Source organism: Excalfactoria chinensis, chromosome 14 (genome assembly GCF_039878825.1).
Source record: "Excalfactoria chinensis isolate bCotChi1 chromosome 14, bCotChi1.hap2, whole genome shotgun sequence".
Classification (NCBI taxonomy): Eukaryota; Metazoa; Chordata; class Aves; order Galliformes; family Phasianidae; genus Excalfactoria; species Excalfactoria chinensis.
Genome location: NC_092838.1, coordinates 6,970,905 through 6,989,214, shown reverse-complemented (window position 1 = coordinate 6,989,214; position 18,310 = coordinate 6,970,905). Strand labels below are relative to the sequence as shown.

The 18,310-nt window shown below is 45.5% G+C and overlaps 3 protein-coding genes across 7 annotated transcripts in view; 2 read left to right on the top strand and 1 right to left on the bottom strand.

Moving 5' to 3' along the window:
• ABAT (4-aminobutyrate aminotransferase) overlaps nucleotides 1–10,765 on the top strand; it is a 35,590-nt gene extending 24,825 nt beyond the window's left edge. For all 5 annotated transcript variants that reach the window (XM_072349506.1, XM_072349510.1, XM_072349507.1 and 2 more), the window contains exons 6-16: nucleotides 267–316; nucleotides 1,886–1,966; nucleotides 2,427–2,519; nucleotides 2,959–3,021; nucleotides 3,351–3,414; nucleotides 4,044–4,192; nucleotides 5,382–5,519; nucleotides 5,805–5,972; nucleotides 6,627–6,773; nucleotides 7,383–7,494; nucleotides 8,642–10,765. In XM_072349506.1, coding sequence (XP_072205607.1) covers nucleotides 267–316; nucleotides 1,886–1,966; nucleotides 2,427–2,519; nucleotides 2,959–3,021; nucleotides 3,351–3,414; nucleotides 4,044–4,192; nucleotides 5,382–5,519; nucleotides 5,805–5,972; nucleotides 6,627–6,773; nucleotides 7,383–7,494; nucleotides 8,642–8,763 — 1,187 coding nt within the window. In that variant the 3' untranslated portion in view covers nucleotides 8,764–10,765. The remainder of the gene's footprint in view (nucleotides 1–266; nucleotides 317–1,885; nucleotides 1,967–2,426; nucleotides 2,520–2,958; nucleotides 3,022–3,350; nucleotides 3,415–4,043; nucleotides 4,193–5,381; nucleotides 5,520–5,804; nucleotides 5,973–6,626; nucleotides 6,774–7,382; nucleotides 7,495–8,641) is intronic.
• A 1,117-nt stretch (nucleotides 10,766–11,882) lies between these two features.
• On the bottom strand, nucleotides 11,883–14,013 carry TMEM186 (transmembrane protein 186). Its single transcript, XM_072349512.1, has 2 exons — nucleotides 13,905–14,013; nucleotides 11,883–13,557 (listed from the first exon to the last, which is right to left on the bottom strand). Exons 1-2 carry the CDS (start codon nucleotides 13,911–13,913, stop codon nucleotides 12,826–12,828), a joined length of 741 nt encoding a protein of 246 aa, XP_072205613.1. The 5' UTR covers nucleotides 13,914–14,013; the 3' UTR covers nucleotides 11,883–12,825.
• On the top strand, nucleotides 13,927–18,295 carry PMM2 (phosphomannomutase 2). Its single transcript, XM_072349511.1, has 8 exons — nucleotides 13,927–14,066; nucleotides 14,296–14,407; nucleotides 14,581–14,657; nucleotides 14,821–14,912; nucleotides 15,254–15,353; nucleotides 15,445–15,520; nucleotides 16,209–16,324; nucleotides 16,903–18,295. The coding sequence occupies exons 1-8, from the start codon at nucleotides 13,998–14,000 to the stop codon at nucleotides 17,002–17,004; spliced, it is 744 nt and encodes a 247-aa protein (XP_072205612.1). The 5' UTR covers nucleotides 13,927–13,997; the 3' UTR covers nucleotides 17,005–18,295.
• Nucleotides 18,296–18,310: the final 15 nt, after the last annotated feature.

The following is an 18,310-nucleotide window of genomic DNA, read 5'->3' as shown; positions in this document are numbered from 1 at the left end:
GTGGCAACTGTGATGTTCAACTGCCTCTTCGTCTCTTCTTGTGTTGGGTTTATAACTGCATGTGCTAAAATACGCTGTGCTGTTGCTTGACACCAAGTTTATAAAAGAGGAGAACTGTCCTACTTAAAAGAAGTCAGATCATTGATAGTTGAAGCATACACACAATAAAAAGAATTTGAGTTAAGTCTGAATAAGATTATTCTCTGGGTCTCTCCACATTAATTTACATCAACCAGATACAACTTTTCTTTCTCTTTTTTCATTAGGTTACAGCCATCCGTCTCTGATAAAGCTTCTCCAGCAGCCACAGAACCTGGTAAGTGAATTCCAGTCTACTTGAGGGCATCCTGTCCCTCCTTGTGGCAGTCTTTCCAGTTTCTCTTAGGCTGATACGATAATTTGTCTGGGTTTGTTTGGTTTAATTTTGCCTCTTTACTTAACAACAGAGTTGGTGTTTTTGTGGAGAGATGTTGTTTTTGTTTATCTGTAATGCTCCATCTACCCTCTTTATAGCCGGCTATAAAGAACTAAATATGCATCCATTCATTTGAGACCACAGCAGCTTGATATCAGTGTTATGTTTCTCTTGGTACTGAGCATCTCATTAATAACAAAAGAGAAATAGACTTTTCTGCTTAATGGCAAATGTTGTCAATTGACTGTGACAACCCGTAATCAAATTCATGACAGATTTATGGTCTCATATCTCTTAATTTTATATAAGAATTGCCTTCTAAGTTGAGGTAAAAAGTCAAGTGAGAGTTCTCATATGTACCAAACAAAAACTTGGTGGTTGTCTGCCACTAAAGGCATTACTTGGATTTTTTAAGCTTGAGACTGTTATCTCAGAGTTCTGTTGAAATGTTCTATGTGTACTGGGGCTGTTCAGCTCAGGGGGATCACATCCATGTCTATAAACACCCGAAGGGAGGTGCAAACAGGGCCCAGCCAGGATCCATTCAGTGGTGCCCAGTGCCAGGAGCAGACGCAGCGGCACAGCCCAGAGCTCAGCAGTTCCCTCTGCCCATCAGGCAGCACTGCTGTGCTGTGCAGTGCTGGAGCCCTGGCACAGGCTGCCCAGAGCCTGTGGGGCTGGGCCCTGCTCTGGGTGGCTCTGCTGGGGCAGCGCTGGGGCAGAGAGAACCTGAGGTGCCTTCAGCCTTGCTGTGATTTTACAGTATGACCATTCACACCTCTTACTGTGGTCCACAAGTTTGAATAAATGAGTACCTGTAGTGAGAAAAGGCAGAAGGCAGAAAACTGTACAAGCTTGGGATGTAGCCTGTTCCCTTTTGGAGACCTATAAAGACTTCAGTCACCCAAGCTCAGCTGTGCGAGCGCTCTGTTAGGAGAGATCACACTGCAACCACTGGGACTATTTCAGCAGTAGTGGCACCAGATTTAGGTTAGAACATAATCAGGAAACAAAAAGGAGAAAAAATGTGAGAAAGCTCTGATGCTGCCAAGCTAGCAAACTTCTATTTCAGTGCACAATGAAGAAGGTACCTAAAATTCAGGGTGAGGCAGTGGGAAAGGTGACTGTGCAAACAAAAGGCACTGGAACAAGAAATATTTAACTGGAATGTTTCCAGTGCAAATCAGCAAGTTTCATAGAGCATAACGTGGTTGAAAAGCACCTTCAGCAGCTTGTCTGGATATATCACAGTCGATGTTCTTGAGCTCAATTTAATGCATGCCTCTGATGATGGATGCAAAGCAGCTCCTCACCAATCTCCTTGTTGCATTGCCCACTGCTGTCCAGTAAGAATAAAAGCACAAATTTCTGGCTGTTATTTGTGATAAGGATGAAATGTAACTGCCTCCATATCAACATGATGCTTTTCACGTAATAGCAAAAACTAACAATTTCTCTTTGTTTTTGTAGAGCACTTTTATCAACAGACCTGCCCTCGGGATTTTACCTCCAGAGAACTTTTCAGAAAGACTGAAGGAATCTTTGTTATCAGTAAGTCTGAGATGGCTGTGATGAGTTCCTGCAGTCTGTGTTTAGGGTACGCCAAGGGGAGCTGTGGGCCTTTCCTGGGGAGCTCTATGGGTGAGCGGTTTGTCTGCCTGCTGGAGGGAAGCTCTTTCAAGGGACCAGAACCAGCAAGTGACAAAATGGAACCTTTTTCCCCAGGCTTCAGTGTGAAAGGGCGATGTGCTGCTCTCAGCACAGGTACAGCCTCTTTCAGTGTGGATTCAAGAACTGATGACAGAATGCATTCGTTTGCTTCTCTTCACTGTGCTCTCATAAGAGGTAGCATAAGTGGAGTGTGTTGAGCCTCTTCAGCTGCACTAAGAGCCAGCTTTCCTCATCCCAGGCAGGGCTGGTTTTCCCTTACACTGAAACTAATGGCATTATGTTCAATTTCCACTATAGCTGTGCTCAGTATTTTGAAGTGATTCTCCTTTTATATTGACAGGTGGCTCCCAAGGGTCTGCCACAGGTGATGACCATGGCTTGTGGATCCTGCTCGAATGAGAATGCATTTAAGTTAATATTTATGTGGTACAGAGTGAGTAACATATTGATACTGTTTCTGTTATGCGGTTTTGGATGTAGAAATCTATTTATTCATCAACATAACTGCTGTTACAAAGCAAAGTAAGGGTCAGAGGCTCTCCAGGTGTGATGTTATTTATACTCTCCTTAATGTAGCTTCTTTCTTTATTGAAAAACCTTCATCTGAGCTTTCAATTTCTATTGATACAATTTCAGTGGGCGGACAGACTGGCTTTGCCTATCATCTGTACATTATTAGGGCCAACATCTTAAACTGACATTCACCTAAAATAGTTGGTCTTACAAAGAGCATATTGCAGTCATAGGAACCAAAGTTTTCCCTGCCTCTAGTTTGAAATAACAGAATTGGGAACTTCTAACTGGGCTACAAATTCATTGATTACAACTAAAGGAAAACTGCTGGTGGTTGTTTTTGCTTTGTTTATTTGCAGAACAAGGAGAGGGGTCGTAATAATGTCACAAAAGAGGAACTGGAATCATGCATGATTAACCAGGTAACGTTGTGGGGTTTTTTACCATACAGATTTAACACCCCACACACGGGCACACAGCACACAAGTAGTTGTCATTTGTACCAGAAAGGGCTGATTGCATTGAATGTTCTGCTGTTGTAAAGCAGTAGTATTAGCAGTATAAACTGCCAAATATTCATGAATGCTGTGATATTAGGAGCTCAAGCAGCTCCTATGGGATGATGCATACTTCTTCAATGTGCCAATGTAACCATCTCTGGTAGCTGCTTCCTGGGGTGGAAGGCTGTGGGCAGGCCATGGGGCAGCAGCTCAGCTCTGGCACCACTCTGACCTCTGTGCTTTGCTTCCAGCCCCCCGGCTGCCCCGACTACGCCATGCTCTCCTTCATGGGTGGCTTCCATGGAAGGACCTTTGGTAAGAACTGCCTTGCCCTGTCCTGTGCCTCCTGCCTGGCCCTGCAGCGAGCTGAGAGACTGCAGAGAGGCTGCTCTGAGACAGGCAGTGCCAGCAGAGCAGAAGCAGGCCTCTGTGTGCCTTACAAGCCCCACCAGTACTGAAACTATCCTCAAGTGACAGGAGGATTTAATCTCAAATCTTTTGAATATGAAGATCCCTTATTTTAGAACCCAGGGTTTCCTACATGTACCAGCAATCTAGCTCTTGGGGTGAAATTGCCACAACACAAAATGTGATGACACTCATGGTTAGCATTTTACATTGGCTCAGTCCCAGCCACAAACTCATTAACAACCAGGGCTGTAATTCAGAGCTCCCTGGCTGGTTTTCTTTCACTGGGTGGAACCCATCTGCTCTGCACTGCTGTTCAGTGACAGAGGTCCTCCTGTCTTTCTGGAACAGTGCATATGGAAACAAGTGCTTAGAGGCACTCTGCCTTGGGTAAATCCTATTACTCAGTATTTCAGGAAAGGAAAACATGGAGCAATTCAGAAAGTCCTGACGTCAGGCAATTTTTCACCTCTTGTAGCTTTTTTCCTGTACGGTTCCTTGTCAGATATCACTAATTCTTGGTTTTTTGGGCTTAGGTTGCTTAGCTACAACTCACTCTAAAGCAATTCACAAACTGGACATCCCCTCACTGGACTGGCCTATTGCTCCATTTCCAAGACTCAAGTACCCTCTGGAAGACTTTGTGAAAGAGAATCAACAGGAAGAAGCCCGTTGTTTAGAGGAGGTAACAAATTCACTGGCAACTTTCTGTTAATTTTGTTTGGAAATGATGAATGGTGGCAGCAGGTTTAGTTGCTTTTCATTAAAGGAATGTTTTCGGGGATTGGAACAGCATGTGATTAAAGCAGCATTCACTGTTGTTTACAGTTAGAAGTTTGGCCCTGCTTTGCAGAAGAGCAGCCAGTCTGCAAACTGCCTGCAGGTACCCAAATGATGGGGTTCCTTGTTGGGCTTCCTGGGATGCGGGATCTGTTTGCAAGGCACTCTTTTTAAGAGACTGCTGTTCCATGTGGAACAGGAACGGACTGGGACATGGATTAGAAGTAACTGCCAAGGACTGGGCTGAGTGCTGCATGGAGCACAGCAGCGTGGCGTGGATGGCTGTGCAGAGCTGGGCTGAAGGGGCTGCTCATTTAAACCTGTAGAACTTCAGGGGAAACTGAAAGCATAGCAAATTGCTGCCCTGCAACAATAGCTCATTCAGGGGGGAAGTGGGATGTGAAAAATCAGTCCACAAACTTCAGCCATTATCTAAAAGAAAAAAAAGCTGAATGCTCTCTTGAAAGTCTTTGAAGTTGCTTACTGGCAGTCTTGGGAAAGAACTGCTTTGTACAGCCTACATAGGTTGTGGGCCCTGAAAGCTCTGCAGGGATATTTCAAGTACAACTGACACTAGTAATCCCAACGACTGGCACTGCAAGGTTAATTAAAACTCCTCTGTAAGCCCCTTATCAGCAACAGGATTTCTGCAGTGCTTCATCAGATTAACTTAAAAGCATGTGAAGTGAATAGAAAATGCAAATGTAGAAGATTGCTTTCATTTGTACATCAGGTGAGATTTGTTCTGTGCTATTTCTTTTAAATCTGAGGTGGAATGACAGCAACGGCATAGCCAACTGCAGTGGTTTCAATGATACTTTCAGCTGAAATTTGCTGTACTTGTTACACTGTGCAGAATTAACACAACTTGGGTACAGTTTGGTTCAGGTTGTGGTTTGAACTTCACCAACACTGACAAACAAGGAGGCAGTGTTAAATCCCAGGTACTTACAGATTTCATGTAGTTCCTGCCTGCCACCTTTATAGCCAGGAATGACTATGAGAAGTTGAAGTGCTGTTGCTGAGCTTTAATCTTTCTGGGAAGAAACATGAGGTGGCCACGAGAAGAAAATGTAACATGAATTGATTTGCAGGTGGAAGATCTGATTGTCAAGTACAGGAAAAAGAAGAAGATTGTGGCTGGAATCATTATAGAACCAATCCAGTCGGAGGGTGGGGACAACCACGCCTCAGATGACTTCTTTAGAAAGCTGCGAGATATTGCCAGAAAGGTAATCAAGTGTCTCACTGCTCACACAGCGGTAGCTAAACGTGCATCATTTGTTCCCATCTCCAGGGGCCTTCCTCTTCCTGCAATGTCACAAGCCTCTTTATTAGCAGCTGGGCTACTTACATAAATGTATCAATACAAACAACTCCCGTGGTCGGCACAGTGTTGTCTCTAACACTGCACACACAGTTGGTGGACTCCTCAGTCCAATTTGTTTTCATCAAGAGAGGTATGTTTGTTTTGGAAATGCTGACTCCTGTTCTGTGCTTTTCTCACCTCTCTGCAGCACGGCTGTGCGTTCTTGGTGGATGAGGTGCAGACGGGAGGTGGCTGCACAGGAAAATTCTGGGCACACGAGCACTGGGGCCTGGATGACCCAGCTGATGTGGTGACATTTAGTAAGAAGATGATGACAGGAGGATTTTTCCACAAAGAGGAGTTCAGGCCAAATGCTGTAAGACTTCCAATGAAACTTAGTGCTAATTGACAAGAGCCTTTACGAGCACCTGTGATGTCTGTGGAAGAGGCGAGCTTTCCTTGCTGCTGCAGGTTCCAGATGGAGCTGCTGTCCCAGAGACACTTGTTTGTGCTTATAGGAGACATCTTTACTTTCACTCTATTACTCTGATTGCTGTCGGTCACTCACACTGCTGGTGGGAGGGAGTGGAGAACTGGGTTCAGCCCAATGACCTGCCCTTCTGTACAAAAGGTGCCACAAACCCACACCTTTTTTGCAGGGCTTGGCATTTTCAGAGCTTGTGTGCTCTTATCAAGACTTACTCTTCATAGTAATGCCACTTTTAATAAATGAAAAAACTAAATTAACAGCAGGTAAATCTTGAACACCAAACCCATACAGACAAGGCAGATTTCAACATAATCTGCAGCCTTGTATTTTTGATATGACAGAGCAGCAAAAGAAAATGTGCTAAATTCATGGCATAAAGTAGTAGCTCCTTGTTTATGCCAAGCAGGGCAGCTTAGTGCAGACAGATGAGATTAGTGCATGCTTTTTCATGTACCACATGTGATCAATGTGCTGGCTTTCTTTATTATAGTGACTAGCCTGTTAACTTATTGCACAACTCTCTTTCAACTCTTTCCCAAGCCCTATCGGATTTTTAACACCTGGCTTGGAGATCCATCCAAGAACCTTCTGCTTGCTGAAGTCATTAGGGTTATTAAAAGAGAAGATCTTATCAACAACGCAGCCCATGCAGGAAAAGCACTACTGACTGGACTACTGGATTTGCAGGTAAACATTTTTAAGGTTTATTACAGATAAGGAGAAATTTGCTGATCAGTTTCTAATACTTGGACTGAGGAACTCCAGCTGGGCAGCAGACTATGATGGTAGTTTAGTGGTTCAGTGACTTCAGTGTAAGTCTGAATAAACATGTCCTGTTTTGAACTCAAGTAAACTTTCCTTTAATGACTTAAGAATGTAGTTTTTATATAGCTTAATCCAAAATGGTGACCTCCAAATTATATGAAGCTGTGATGCTGTGTTTTTGGTTCTCAGAGAAATACAATGTTGGTAAGACACTGACATTTACAGTTGCTGCTAAGCAGTGTGGTGCAGAGCTGGAGGAGCTGGGAGGGAACAGAATGAGGGGGGATATTCCATACCACAAGACATCGTGTGGAGGAGTTTTGAAGGGAGTGAGAGTTCATCTCTGTCTTCCACTGCTTGTGGGGCATCGGTTGGGGGGTGGTTATGTGAGATACCCGGCCTGTTTGCAAGCTCCAGTCCACCAGAACAGGAGGCAGCAGGTTTTCCATGCTGCAGTGCTTGGCAGAACCTGCCTCCTGGTGCCCCCAGTGACAGCAGCTGCCGTGCATACATCCTTCCTGCTCTTTGCAGGCTCGCTACCCCCATCTTATCAGCAGAGTGAGAGGAAGAGGAACATTCTGTTCGTTTGACACTCCAAATGATGCAACTAGGAACAAGTTAATCACAATAGCAAGAAACAAAGGTAAGAAAGTTTATGCGTGGATTAAGTTTCAAATGACAAACAACAGGATATGTGGAATGCTCTGATTTTTTTCTTTACCTGGTGCTTGCAAACTAAAATATCCAAACAAAGACAAAAGTGAATTGCAGACAAGCCGTATGAAAGCTTCTCTGGCAATAGACTTGTCTCCTTAAATGTATCATCTCAATCAGCCAGCTGCACATACGTGCACAATTACTGCCTCTTTAGATCTGATGGCACTTAGACCTATGCAGGGCACTGTTTTTGTAGCCTCACTTTAATATTCCTCAGCTGTGAACAAAGGTGGATCCAGGCATGGCTGACTTCTAGAAACACCAGGGAAATTAATGTTAACGTAACGGTCACACAGGAAAACTCAGAGAGGACTGGGAATTGTATGGAATAGCTCAGAACAAAATATATATTGAGTTGCCTAAAACAGGCGTGGATGTGCAACTGCATGACTCTGTTAGGACAGAACTTCACCCAGCTGTAGGCAAGCCCAGGTTTTAGGAGGGGAACCTCATGATTTGGAGCCTCATACTGCCTTTGCATTTAGCTATCAGCCCTGGGTTTGCAGCTGCTTTTGCTGTTGCTCACATCTCTTGAAAGAAGCACATACAGTAACCACTGTTAAGACATTGATGAAATGTTTTGTTCTTGAAAAGTTAGCCAGCATGGGGAAAAGGAAAGGCATTTGCTTCATGGTGCACCAAGGCTGTGCTTAGAGGCAAGGTACGCTCAGCTCAATGGTACAGATTTTCATGGTCCACAACCTTTTCAAAAAGCGATGGATTTAAAGGTTAACAAAACATTGTGCATTTGGAGTGGTGCAGCACTGCCAGCACTGAGATAGTTAACATTTTTCTTATTAAAAATGAAGTTGTTTAAAAACAGTGTACAGAAGCCTGTTGGTTCTGTGATGGAGTCACTTAACCCAGAGTACTGCAGCTTTCCAGTAGTGGTTTTGAGCTCTGTGCTGGAGGGAGCTTTTCCAACATCTCAGATGTTTTACAGAATGGGTCTCTGCACCACTGATGACATGCTGTGTGGCTGCAGGACTAGCAGTGATCAGGGGGAAGCTCTTACTGACCTGCATTTACTGGGTGTTGGGCAGTGATGACTGAAGGGGCTGTTCTCCTCGCAGGTGTTGTGCTGGGAGGCTGTGGTGACAGATCGATCCGTTTTCGTCCAACGCTGATCTTCAAGGACCACCACGCACACCTTTTTCTGAACATTTTCAGTGATATCTTGGCAAACTTCAAGTAAAAAGCAGTTCTCTCACATGGAACAACTAACTGATTATGAAAGTAGTTTGCATTAATTCATGTCTTCTCCACTTACAAGATAAGTGTAAAGTCATAAACTGAGGTTTGTGTTCTGTCTGTAATCCTGCCCAAGGCAAGCAGCTCCATGCAAAACGGCACAGGCAGAGCACTGGTACTGCTCACCAGCAGGTACACGCAGCGCTCCTACGCTGCGCCTGTAGAGGCTGTGGCCCTCATTTCTGGGCCATGTGAACTGCAGAGCCCTCCCTACACCTATGGCCCTGACTGCCTGACTTGTCTAAATAGGCCCTGGTACATCTTCACTGGTAATCCCAGCAGTTTTACTTGTGTCCAGAAGCAGCAACAAGTATGGCCTAACACTTAAATGCACACACAAATGCCTGCCATGCAGAAAGAGCCATTCTCTGATGGCAGACAGAATAAAAGGCATTCCAAGGAAAGTTTTGCTTTCCACCACTGCCAAGTCCAGTATTTTACAGAATAATTGCCAGCTTTATTCCCCTAAACACTGGTCTGCCACAGCACGTGGCTCACAGCGCTGCTCTGCTCAGCCGTTAGCCTGCATGTCCTGCTTCAGAGGCACAATGCACAGCTGAGCAGAACTGAAGAACAACTGTCCTTGCCCTCGAGGTTTAAACTTTTGCCTTCTCTTATGATCAGATCCGTACAGAGAAAGCCATACTGAAATGTTTCTGAATTGACAAAGCTTAGAGAATCGTGCAAAGCACATTATTTCCACCTCTGTCCGTGATCTTATATTTAGGATTATTTTGCCCCAAACTCACTGTAACAGCCATTAATTTCAGCTATTACAAGTTCTGTATCACAGCTTGACTATCTTGTGAAACTACAGCAGAATTGCTTGATCTCGGCCACTGCGTGACATGAGAGACACTGCTGTGTGCACTCACAGTAGCAGTGCATGGTCCCAGCTGCACACTACAATGCAACATATTTCTGTTGTGTTTACAGAGGTCTCCTGGAAAGCCACAGAATCAAAACAAATGTCCACACTTGGTTGTGTTGTAGTCGTTCTGGACATCTCTTTACTGTGAACTCTTTGCTATTTGCTTCAGGCTGACTTGAATTCATTCTGGTGCCTCTTTCCATTTGTTTTCATGGCCAGCAGGCACCTGGCTTTTCCTTACTGAGCTGAAGTTGTTTATGTTAAGCACCAAAAAGGAGGGACCACATATGACACTACAGTCGCCCTATTAGCAAGTTTTTAATTACACAGTATAGACACAGCAGTTTAAGGACTTAGACAAGCTTAAAAGAGCTACCAAACTGTGAAAGGTTTCTTACCTTCTTGGTAAGTTTTAATCGTGGTTTTCCCATTTTATTTATTGAGTTTATTGGACAACTCAAGAAAACTCATCTCTGTTAGCTTAAAAACAACAGGATTTCTATAAACCTCTCTGCAGAACCCAGAATTCTGGTACCAGCTGGTCAGAACCTGAGCAGGTTTTTGAACTGAGGTTGTTGAAAGGTCTGGTGTTCAACAAAGCCTCGTTGTCATCACTGTCCTATTATCACCAAGAGGAAAGTCAAACTGAGAACTGCATTTGACTGCATTCTGGGAAGCAGGTAGTTCAACATATCATTGCAGTAGTTTTAGTGTCCTAGCAAGTCGAGTCTTGTACTTTTACAGAGGCAAAGGTCCAGTACTTTGAAGTCTTACCACACCTTCACTTTTATGATGAATACTCTAGATGTTTTTATAATTTTTACTGACACTCAGTAACTGTATAATTGTGTACAACATGCTGATGAGATCATGTTAGACAATACATAGAAAGCACTGCAGCTGAAGCGTATGAAGTTAATATTGTTTACAGCATACTGTGGACAGTGCCAAATAAATGTTTAAGCCAATACTTAACTACACTTCATGGTGTAACCAGTAACTGTACACAAATTCATAAAACAAACAATGACATCTCGTGTAATCAGTATTCTTAAATAAAATATTTATAATTCAACTTCCTCAAGGCTCTTTATTTTACCTCTAGCACGTGCCTAGGCTGAATCTTTAGTGCATATATTAAATACATTCCCATGAAGAGATGCCTCCACAAACCACACTGTATGCATACAGACCACATCAGTCAGCTGGGATTCTGCTGCCGCAGCATTTAAGCCAAGGAACATTTTTATTTTGATATATTGCTGCACAACTCGCTGTCAGCCAAAACTGAGATGAAGACCCCAATCAGGAGACATTCAACATGAGCGAACAGTCCATGTGGGTTAGCATTTGCATTGCAATGGCAATATTACCTACCTGATCTGCTGATCCACTGAGATGGATTTCAGTAGGCCTGAGGAACAGACCGAAAAGCACACTCCAGATGTCACTGATGGTGAAGGTCAGCTGCTGTGCTGTCATTCAGGCTGGAAACAATCTCGAAAGTCATCAAATCCAATTATTAACCTGGAACTGCCACTAAACCACGTCCCTAAGCACTGCATGTGCTGTGTGTCTTTTCAGTACCCTATGCCCTGGGCAGCCTGCTCCAGTGCTACAAAGAGACTTTTTGTAATACCCTTCAAATTACCCTTCAACAGCTTAAACTTGAGGCTGTTTCCTCATTCTATCAACCACTATTACCTGGGAGAAGAGACTGAGCCCTGCCTTGCTAAAGCCTCCTTTGAGGTAACTGTAGAGTGCAATGAAGTCCGCAGGCCTCCTTTCCTCCACGCTCAACGCCTGTTCTCTCATCTGCTCCTTTAAGGCTCATACTGCCCCTCACAGCCCTGCTGCCCCTCTCTGGACACACAGAACTGATCAAGTTGCATTCTCTCCTAGATTTAAATCCTGCTCCTGATTTCTGCTGAGGTTCAACAGAACACAAGCTACACCTGTTACACTTCTCAGCTGTAATTCAACACCGCTTTCAGCTGTTTTACCTTTTCTCCCTTTGTTTTAGGTCAGGGCAGTGGGTGGTTGTTTGCCAAGGGTGCTGTAGATGTTAAAGAGAACCCAAATCAACACAATGATCCAGCAGTACAGAGCAGCTGGACCACAGCTACACGGTGATCTCTGGTGGGTAAACAGAAGGTTGGCGATTTCACAGTCTCAGATAATTTTTTAGCAATATTTACTGTTTTTGCAACTCCAAGTGTTACAGCAGCAATTAAATGTCATTCACACATACATACAAATAACCCCCCCAGCATGAACATAGGCAGAGAAGAACAAGTAGTTCCAAATGTCAACATAATGGTTGTTAAAATCCGAACTGAGAAAGGGCTCCCTGTCATTCATAGCACCACAAACGAGGAATGCTGCGTTCTTCCTTTATTTCAATGGGAAATGAATTAACACTGATGACTCCTGGAGGGCCTTTAACCACCCGAACATCAGTTGTGCAGCAGCACTCAGCCCTGGTCTGTTTGCACCCACACAGCCACCAGCCCTGTGCACTCAGCTGGTCCAAATATTGTTTCTTAACACTGATTTTATGATTGTCAGGAAGCCTTTTCAGCATTATAAATACTAATTACAGCTCATAAATACATGGGCCAGTATCACTCTGACATCGAGCATCATTTATCATATGACTGTATGGAAGCACTTGAAATTCAAGAAGTATCCCAGCTAACCTAAACCTTGCTGAAGGTGAATTTGAAATGAGGATGCTCTGACACTCACTGCACTCACTTTGAAAGCTTGGAGCTTTTGTACCCAGAGCCTCCAAGGCAAGCTGAAACAGTGCAGGGCAGCAGCAGCACCTCGCTGCCTGTATGGCTGTGTCCTGTGTGGCACCAGCAGTGCCTGCAGCACTGCACACACTGACTGCATCCAAAAGGAGCACTCCTGCTCACTGCTCACCCCATAACTTGCAACACTTACTTACTTACCCAGCAGACTGTTGGTTACTGTTTCTACACTGAACACACATCCCAGCAGATGTGGGAAAACAACACATGGGAGAATCACAGAAGTGTATCAGTTTGATAAACTAATTGCATGTTGTGCAAGAATCCACACAAGGAACAATGCAACAAGAGGCATCGCTGGTCAGCAGCTGCAGCTCAATCACTGCAGCTCTCCAAATATTTGCATGAACTTCTGTCTGTCCACAATCTGGCCGTATTTAATAGTGAAATATAAGATCTCTGTGCTGTTGTACCGCCTGAACCGGAGCAGCAGCTCTCCCCTGGCATCCCCAACCTCATCCAAAGTCATCACCGTCTCCAGGGGACAGCAGATGTCGTTGCGCCTCCCCCAGAAGGTCAAATGGGACACTTTGACGGTCCTTCCACTTTCGCTCAAGTAGATCAATCCGATAATTCGTCTGAAAAAGTAGCTCATCCCGTACAGCATCACACCGGCAAAGACCGCGATGCCGGCCGCGTACAGCAGCACGGCCTGGGGCAGCTGCTGCTGCAGGTGCAGGTAGCAGACGGGCGGCAGCACCAGCAGCGTCGTCGCGGTCTGCAGCAGCTTCAGCCTCGACAGCACCCGGCAGTACTTAATGCCCGGGAACCTGTACACCACGCGGAACTCTTCGCTTTTACCTCCTCCGACCTTCTGCGGGACCGCAGCGACAGGAGCCCAGCGGCGCAGGAGCCGAGACGGCACGCGGTGCGGCTCATCGGCAGCGACAGCGCCGTCAATCCTCCCGTTGTGTGACCGCCAACACTCGGCCGTACCGCGCCAGCAGGGCGGGCCGGCGGCTTCCCTCTTCCACGCCCTCCCGCAGGGCGCCCCGCGCGGCCATCTCCGCAGGGCCCACGCCGCGCCGCTCCTCACGCAGCACAGCCGGACCTGCGGGCACAAGGGCCGCAGCAGTCAGCGCTGCCCCGCACCGCGGAATCCATCGTTCGTTGGGGAAAAAAAGCACCGCTGCACGGAACGCGGGGCAGCCAACCAGCAACGCGTTAAACGACGAAATCACGGAAATCACGGGAAAACGGAGCGCAGCCGCCCGGCCCCGAGGGGAGCAGGGCGCGGATGGAGCCCTCGGGGCGCCTCACGGCAGCGCCACAACGACCGCACCGCCACAACGACCGCACCGCCCCGCTGAGGTGACCGCCGAGGCCCAAAGCCTCGGGCCGGACCGGGCCGGGCCCTGAGCAGGCCGGCCTCCCCCCGCGCCACGCCGCCCCACTCACCATCGCCATGAGGCCGCCGTCCGGGAGCGCCGCCACGCCGCCGCCGGGAGAGCGCCGCCCCCTTCCCGGCGGGCCCCGCTGCTCACAGCCGCTATGGCGCCGGCCGAGCGCGCCGTGCTGTGCCTCTTCGACGTGGACGGGACCCTCACCGCACCGCGGCAGGCGAGTGGCGGCGGGCGGGGGGAGCTCAGGGCTGCGCGGCGCTCACGAGGCGGGGCGGGCGGAGGGGCTCGCGCTCCTCGCCTGCAGCGGCCAATGGGGCGGCGCCCGTGCACGGGGCTGCAAGGGCTGTAAGGGCTGCGCCCACGGCTGGGCACGGGGCCGTCACGGCGCGCGCCTGCGGCTCCGGGTGAGGCTGAGTCCTGTTGCACCGTCCGATTTTCGACCGTAGAAAATCACGGCGGAGATGGCGGAGTTCCTGCAGAGGTTGCGTCAGAAGGTGAAGGTGGGCGTTGTCGGGGGTTCCGACTTCGAGAAGATCAAGGAGCAGCTCGGCGAGGACGGTAAGGACGGGGCTGCTGCCGCCGCAGGGATGACCGGGCTGGGGCTGTGCCGGGGGTCACCGGGTCCTTCCCGTTGGGATCTCACGCGTTCTAATCTATGTAACGCTTAAGAGAACCGCCCGTTTGAACACGCGGGCAGTTCCTGTTACCGACGGCTTCCTGTTGGTTTGCAGTGGTTGAGAAGTTTGACTACGTGTTTCCAGAGAACGGGCTCGTGGCGTACAAAGATGGGAAGTTCTTCAGCAAGCAGGTAGGGGCAGAGAAATAGCAGGAGCCTTTAGTTACATCAATGGAGAGTTCCTTATTGAAAGGCCATTGCTCTGATTATCCTACAGCTGTGTTCTCCAGTTAAACTGTTTCAAGGATCTCCAGTTGTGGAGCCTTGGTTAATTAACGGTATTAATTTCGTTTAGAACATTCAGGGTCACCTGGGTGAGGAGGTGCTCCAAGACCTCATCAACTACTGCCTGAGTTACATTGCAAAGATTAAACTGCCGAAAAAAAGGTACGTGCACCTCAAGTCACCAAATAAGAGCGCTGTGAGCTTAAATGTGCAAAGCAGACACCTCAGGAAAAGGGGTCTTAGCAGCATTGCATGCAGGAAGCAGATCCATCCATGCTTGCAAAGATAAGCTTGGTAAGCTCCCAGCTGGAGCAGGTGACAGTGATTTAAAAGGCTGAAAAGAAGTCCAGCAGACACCTTGGTGTCAGCACTATCCCTTCCTGTTTGTTAGATAGAAGGGGATGCTGAAGGACATACCTGAGTCCCACCATCTTTAAACAAAGCCTCATTGTTGTGTTCGGTATTTGTTTCATCTGTTTTTTGCCTTGTTAATTCTCTTCCAGGGGCACTTTTATTGAATTCCGCAATGGGATGTTAAATGTGTCCCCCATTGGAAGGAGCTGTAGCCAGGAAGAACGAATTGAGTTCTATGAACTTGATAAGGTGATGGGCTGTTTTGAGTTATTATATTTCTATTGCTGAATTAACGCAGTATGCAGCTGATCCCTTTTGTTTGCTTGTTTTTCTTAAACAGAAGGAGCATATAAGAGAAAAATTTGTAGCTGATTTACGAAGAGAATTTGCAGGAAAAGGCCTCACGTTTTCTATAGGTATCACATTTGAAATAATTTCTTTGAAACACCATTTCATTTAAATCAACAGCGTTGGTAAAAACAGTCGTCCCTTCAGGGTGTGTTACAAGGGCTGATTTAGCCCTCGTTCTGTTCTGAAAGACTTATTTCTAACAAGAGACAAGAACGTCCTTATGAAGCAACCGCATCCACACTGAGGATGAGTTTAAGTCAAAGACTCAAACTAAGAGTCAGTCACATTTACAAACTTACAAGGCTTTCACATTTGTTCAATGGGTAAACAGTCAGAAAAAACACTGTAACACAAAAATACAGTAGTGATAGCACAGTATCAGGGTCTTAGACTGCAGTGAGTACTTGCTCAGACACAACAGCAATAGGCACAGAAACAAAGGAACGCAGCTGCTTACCTTCAGAAGGCCTCAGGTGCACAGGGATCTCCAGCGAGATACTCTCACCTCCACTGCTGACCCTTAAATGAGGTCTGAGAAGGGGTGGATCCTGGCTCCAGCCCTTCCATCACTCAGTACATTGCCTGCACCTGAGTGCCCCTGGGTCAGCCCTGCCTTCTTACCAGGTGTTCAATCAACGCTTCAGGCCACAACTCAGCATTTGCTCTACTAAAAGCCATACTCCATTTTGTTCTTCCTCACTTCTGACAAATGTGTTCTTATGACAAAGCTTTCTTGGTTCATGTCTCTTGTAGGAGGCCAGATCAGCTTTGACGTATTCCCAGATGGCTGGGACAAGAGGTACTGTTTAGGAATCATTGCAGAAGATGGATACAAGACTGTTTATTTCTTTGGAGATAAGACTATGCCAGTGAGTATATTGTTTTGGGAACGTGTTTCAGGGCTGCTATTTTGAACTGCAAGTACTGTCAGTTCCTGTCAGAGACATTATGCCTGACAAGGACTGAATTTAGAATAGGTACGTATATATATATACAAGTTACTATCTCTTAGAAATTAACATTAAGAGAAACAAAAATAGGGTGTCTGAAACTTCAAATAGATCTTGCCTGCAGATTCTGCTCATTTATGCTGTTTGCTTTTACATTTACAAAAAAAACCTGCTGAGTGCTGGCTACTTAAAGGAATTACAATCCTTTTATCAGCATCCTCTGACCAGTAACCAAATGTAGGCGGCATGAACAGGATCACAGTATTGCAGCAATAACCCACCTACCTTAGTAACAAGCACTGGTTACATCAAGCCTGCATTTCAGCTTGACAATAGACAGTTTTAATAGTGTCCTCGTGGTCATTCATTAGTAACATTGTAAGATGGAGCAAAACAGGTATTCTTTTCAGAATATAAACTCTTTCTCCACTCCAGGACTACGAACATACATTAAGTTAAATAATGTTAAAGAAATTCTCTGCTTTTTACCTTTTCAGGGTGGGAATGATTATGAAATTTTCACAGACTCCAGAACTGAAGGCCACAGCGTTACGTCCCCACAGGATACAAGAAGAATCTGTGAAGAGCTGTTTTTTTAATTGAAAGACTTTCTTTTAGACTTCTCATTTACAAAATGGTTAAAACAGCTTAATAGTTCAAACCATCCTCATTCTGTATTGTTTTTGTAACTGGTGATAAATACTAAGTGCTTTGAGGGTGAAAAGTGAAGGGTTTTAAGTGAAGAGAGAACCCTGGTGACTGGTTAATAGAGCAGAGCTCATTTAGGACCATCCTTTCACGGTTTCTATTTAGCAGAAGTACTTTTTGGTTAGTTGCAGTTTTGTTCTTTTTTATTTGTTTAAAGTCATCAGCCCAAACAACTTTATTGTGTCTCATGTGTTTCCCTGTGGAGCATTACTTTGGGAACAGTAATGAATTTCACTTAGAAAAGCAGACATTTCTGGCCAGGTTAACCTGCGGAACTTGATTCCTCATGTGCTTGAGGTCACAGGAGCTACTGGAAAATAAAGGGTGATACTGTTACACTGATTCACTCTTTCAGATACACCTGACAGTATGTTTTGTAAATCTGTGCAGGGAAAAAATGAACTTAGTTTTTCCTCTTGTTTTTTCCTTCTTTCCCTCTCTTTAAACTAACCAGTAAAATTTCTTCGCTAATTAATTCCATTGCACTCCCTCCTCATCCCTCCCCATTAATCTGCCCGTTGTTGATTTATGGCCTTAATGTTGGCCTGCAAGGCATTTATGCCTTGTTTCGGGTTTTGAAGCTGCTATTTAAAATGGAAATTTTGAAGGCTTTTTAAAAACATACATTTTATTTGTTATTTGCTGTGAAGACGTGGATTTTCAGACTCCAGAGTAAAAGATATGTTTTACTATTTATTTTTTGTAATGACTTTGCTCATGTTCCAGTGCACAATCAGCAGGTGTGGAGCCTGCCACTATTGGGAGGGCTGGGCCACCTGATGCTGATTACCTCCTGGCCACAGCCTGCACTGCCAATACACGGTACAGTGAATGGGCCCAATACTTTCTGCAGACTATTTTAAATCTACAGTGGAAAAAAAAAAACAATATTAAAATAACTTGAGTGCAGCAACAAAGTCCAATTTTGTCACTTATTACACTATTCCTGGTAAAAATAAGAATATGGGTGAGATTTTTTTAGAGCTAGATTCAATGATATATATTACATAATGAATATATAATTGAAGCATGCCAATCAGAGTAACTGCTAATCCTACTTCTCCTATCTGGCATTTGGAAATTAATCTCTTCTGGGAATGGTTTAGTTTGGAAAAAGAATAAAAATCTCATCATGAAAAAATTCCAGTCAGTCATTTTGGCAAATAAATTATTTCAAGCAGACCTGCTGTGTGCTTC

What these genes read in the sequence shown, in the direction of transcription:
- PMM2 (XM_072349511.1), top strand. Translation starts at nt 13,998, where the DNA reads ATGGCGCCGGCCGAGCGCGCCGTGCTGTGCCTCTTCGACGTGGACGGG. An exon ending in GGAGCAGCTCGGCGAGGACG is followed by an intron (nt 14,408 to 14,580) that starts GTAAGGACGGGG and finishes GTTGGTTTGCAG; the next exon opens with TGGTTGAGAAGTTTGACTAC. An exon ending in GGAAGTTCTTCAGCAAGCAG is followed by an intron (nt 14,658 to 14,820) that starts GTAGGGGCAGAG and finishes AATTTCGTTTAG; the next exon opens with AACATTCAGGGTCACCTGGG.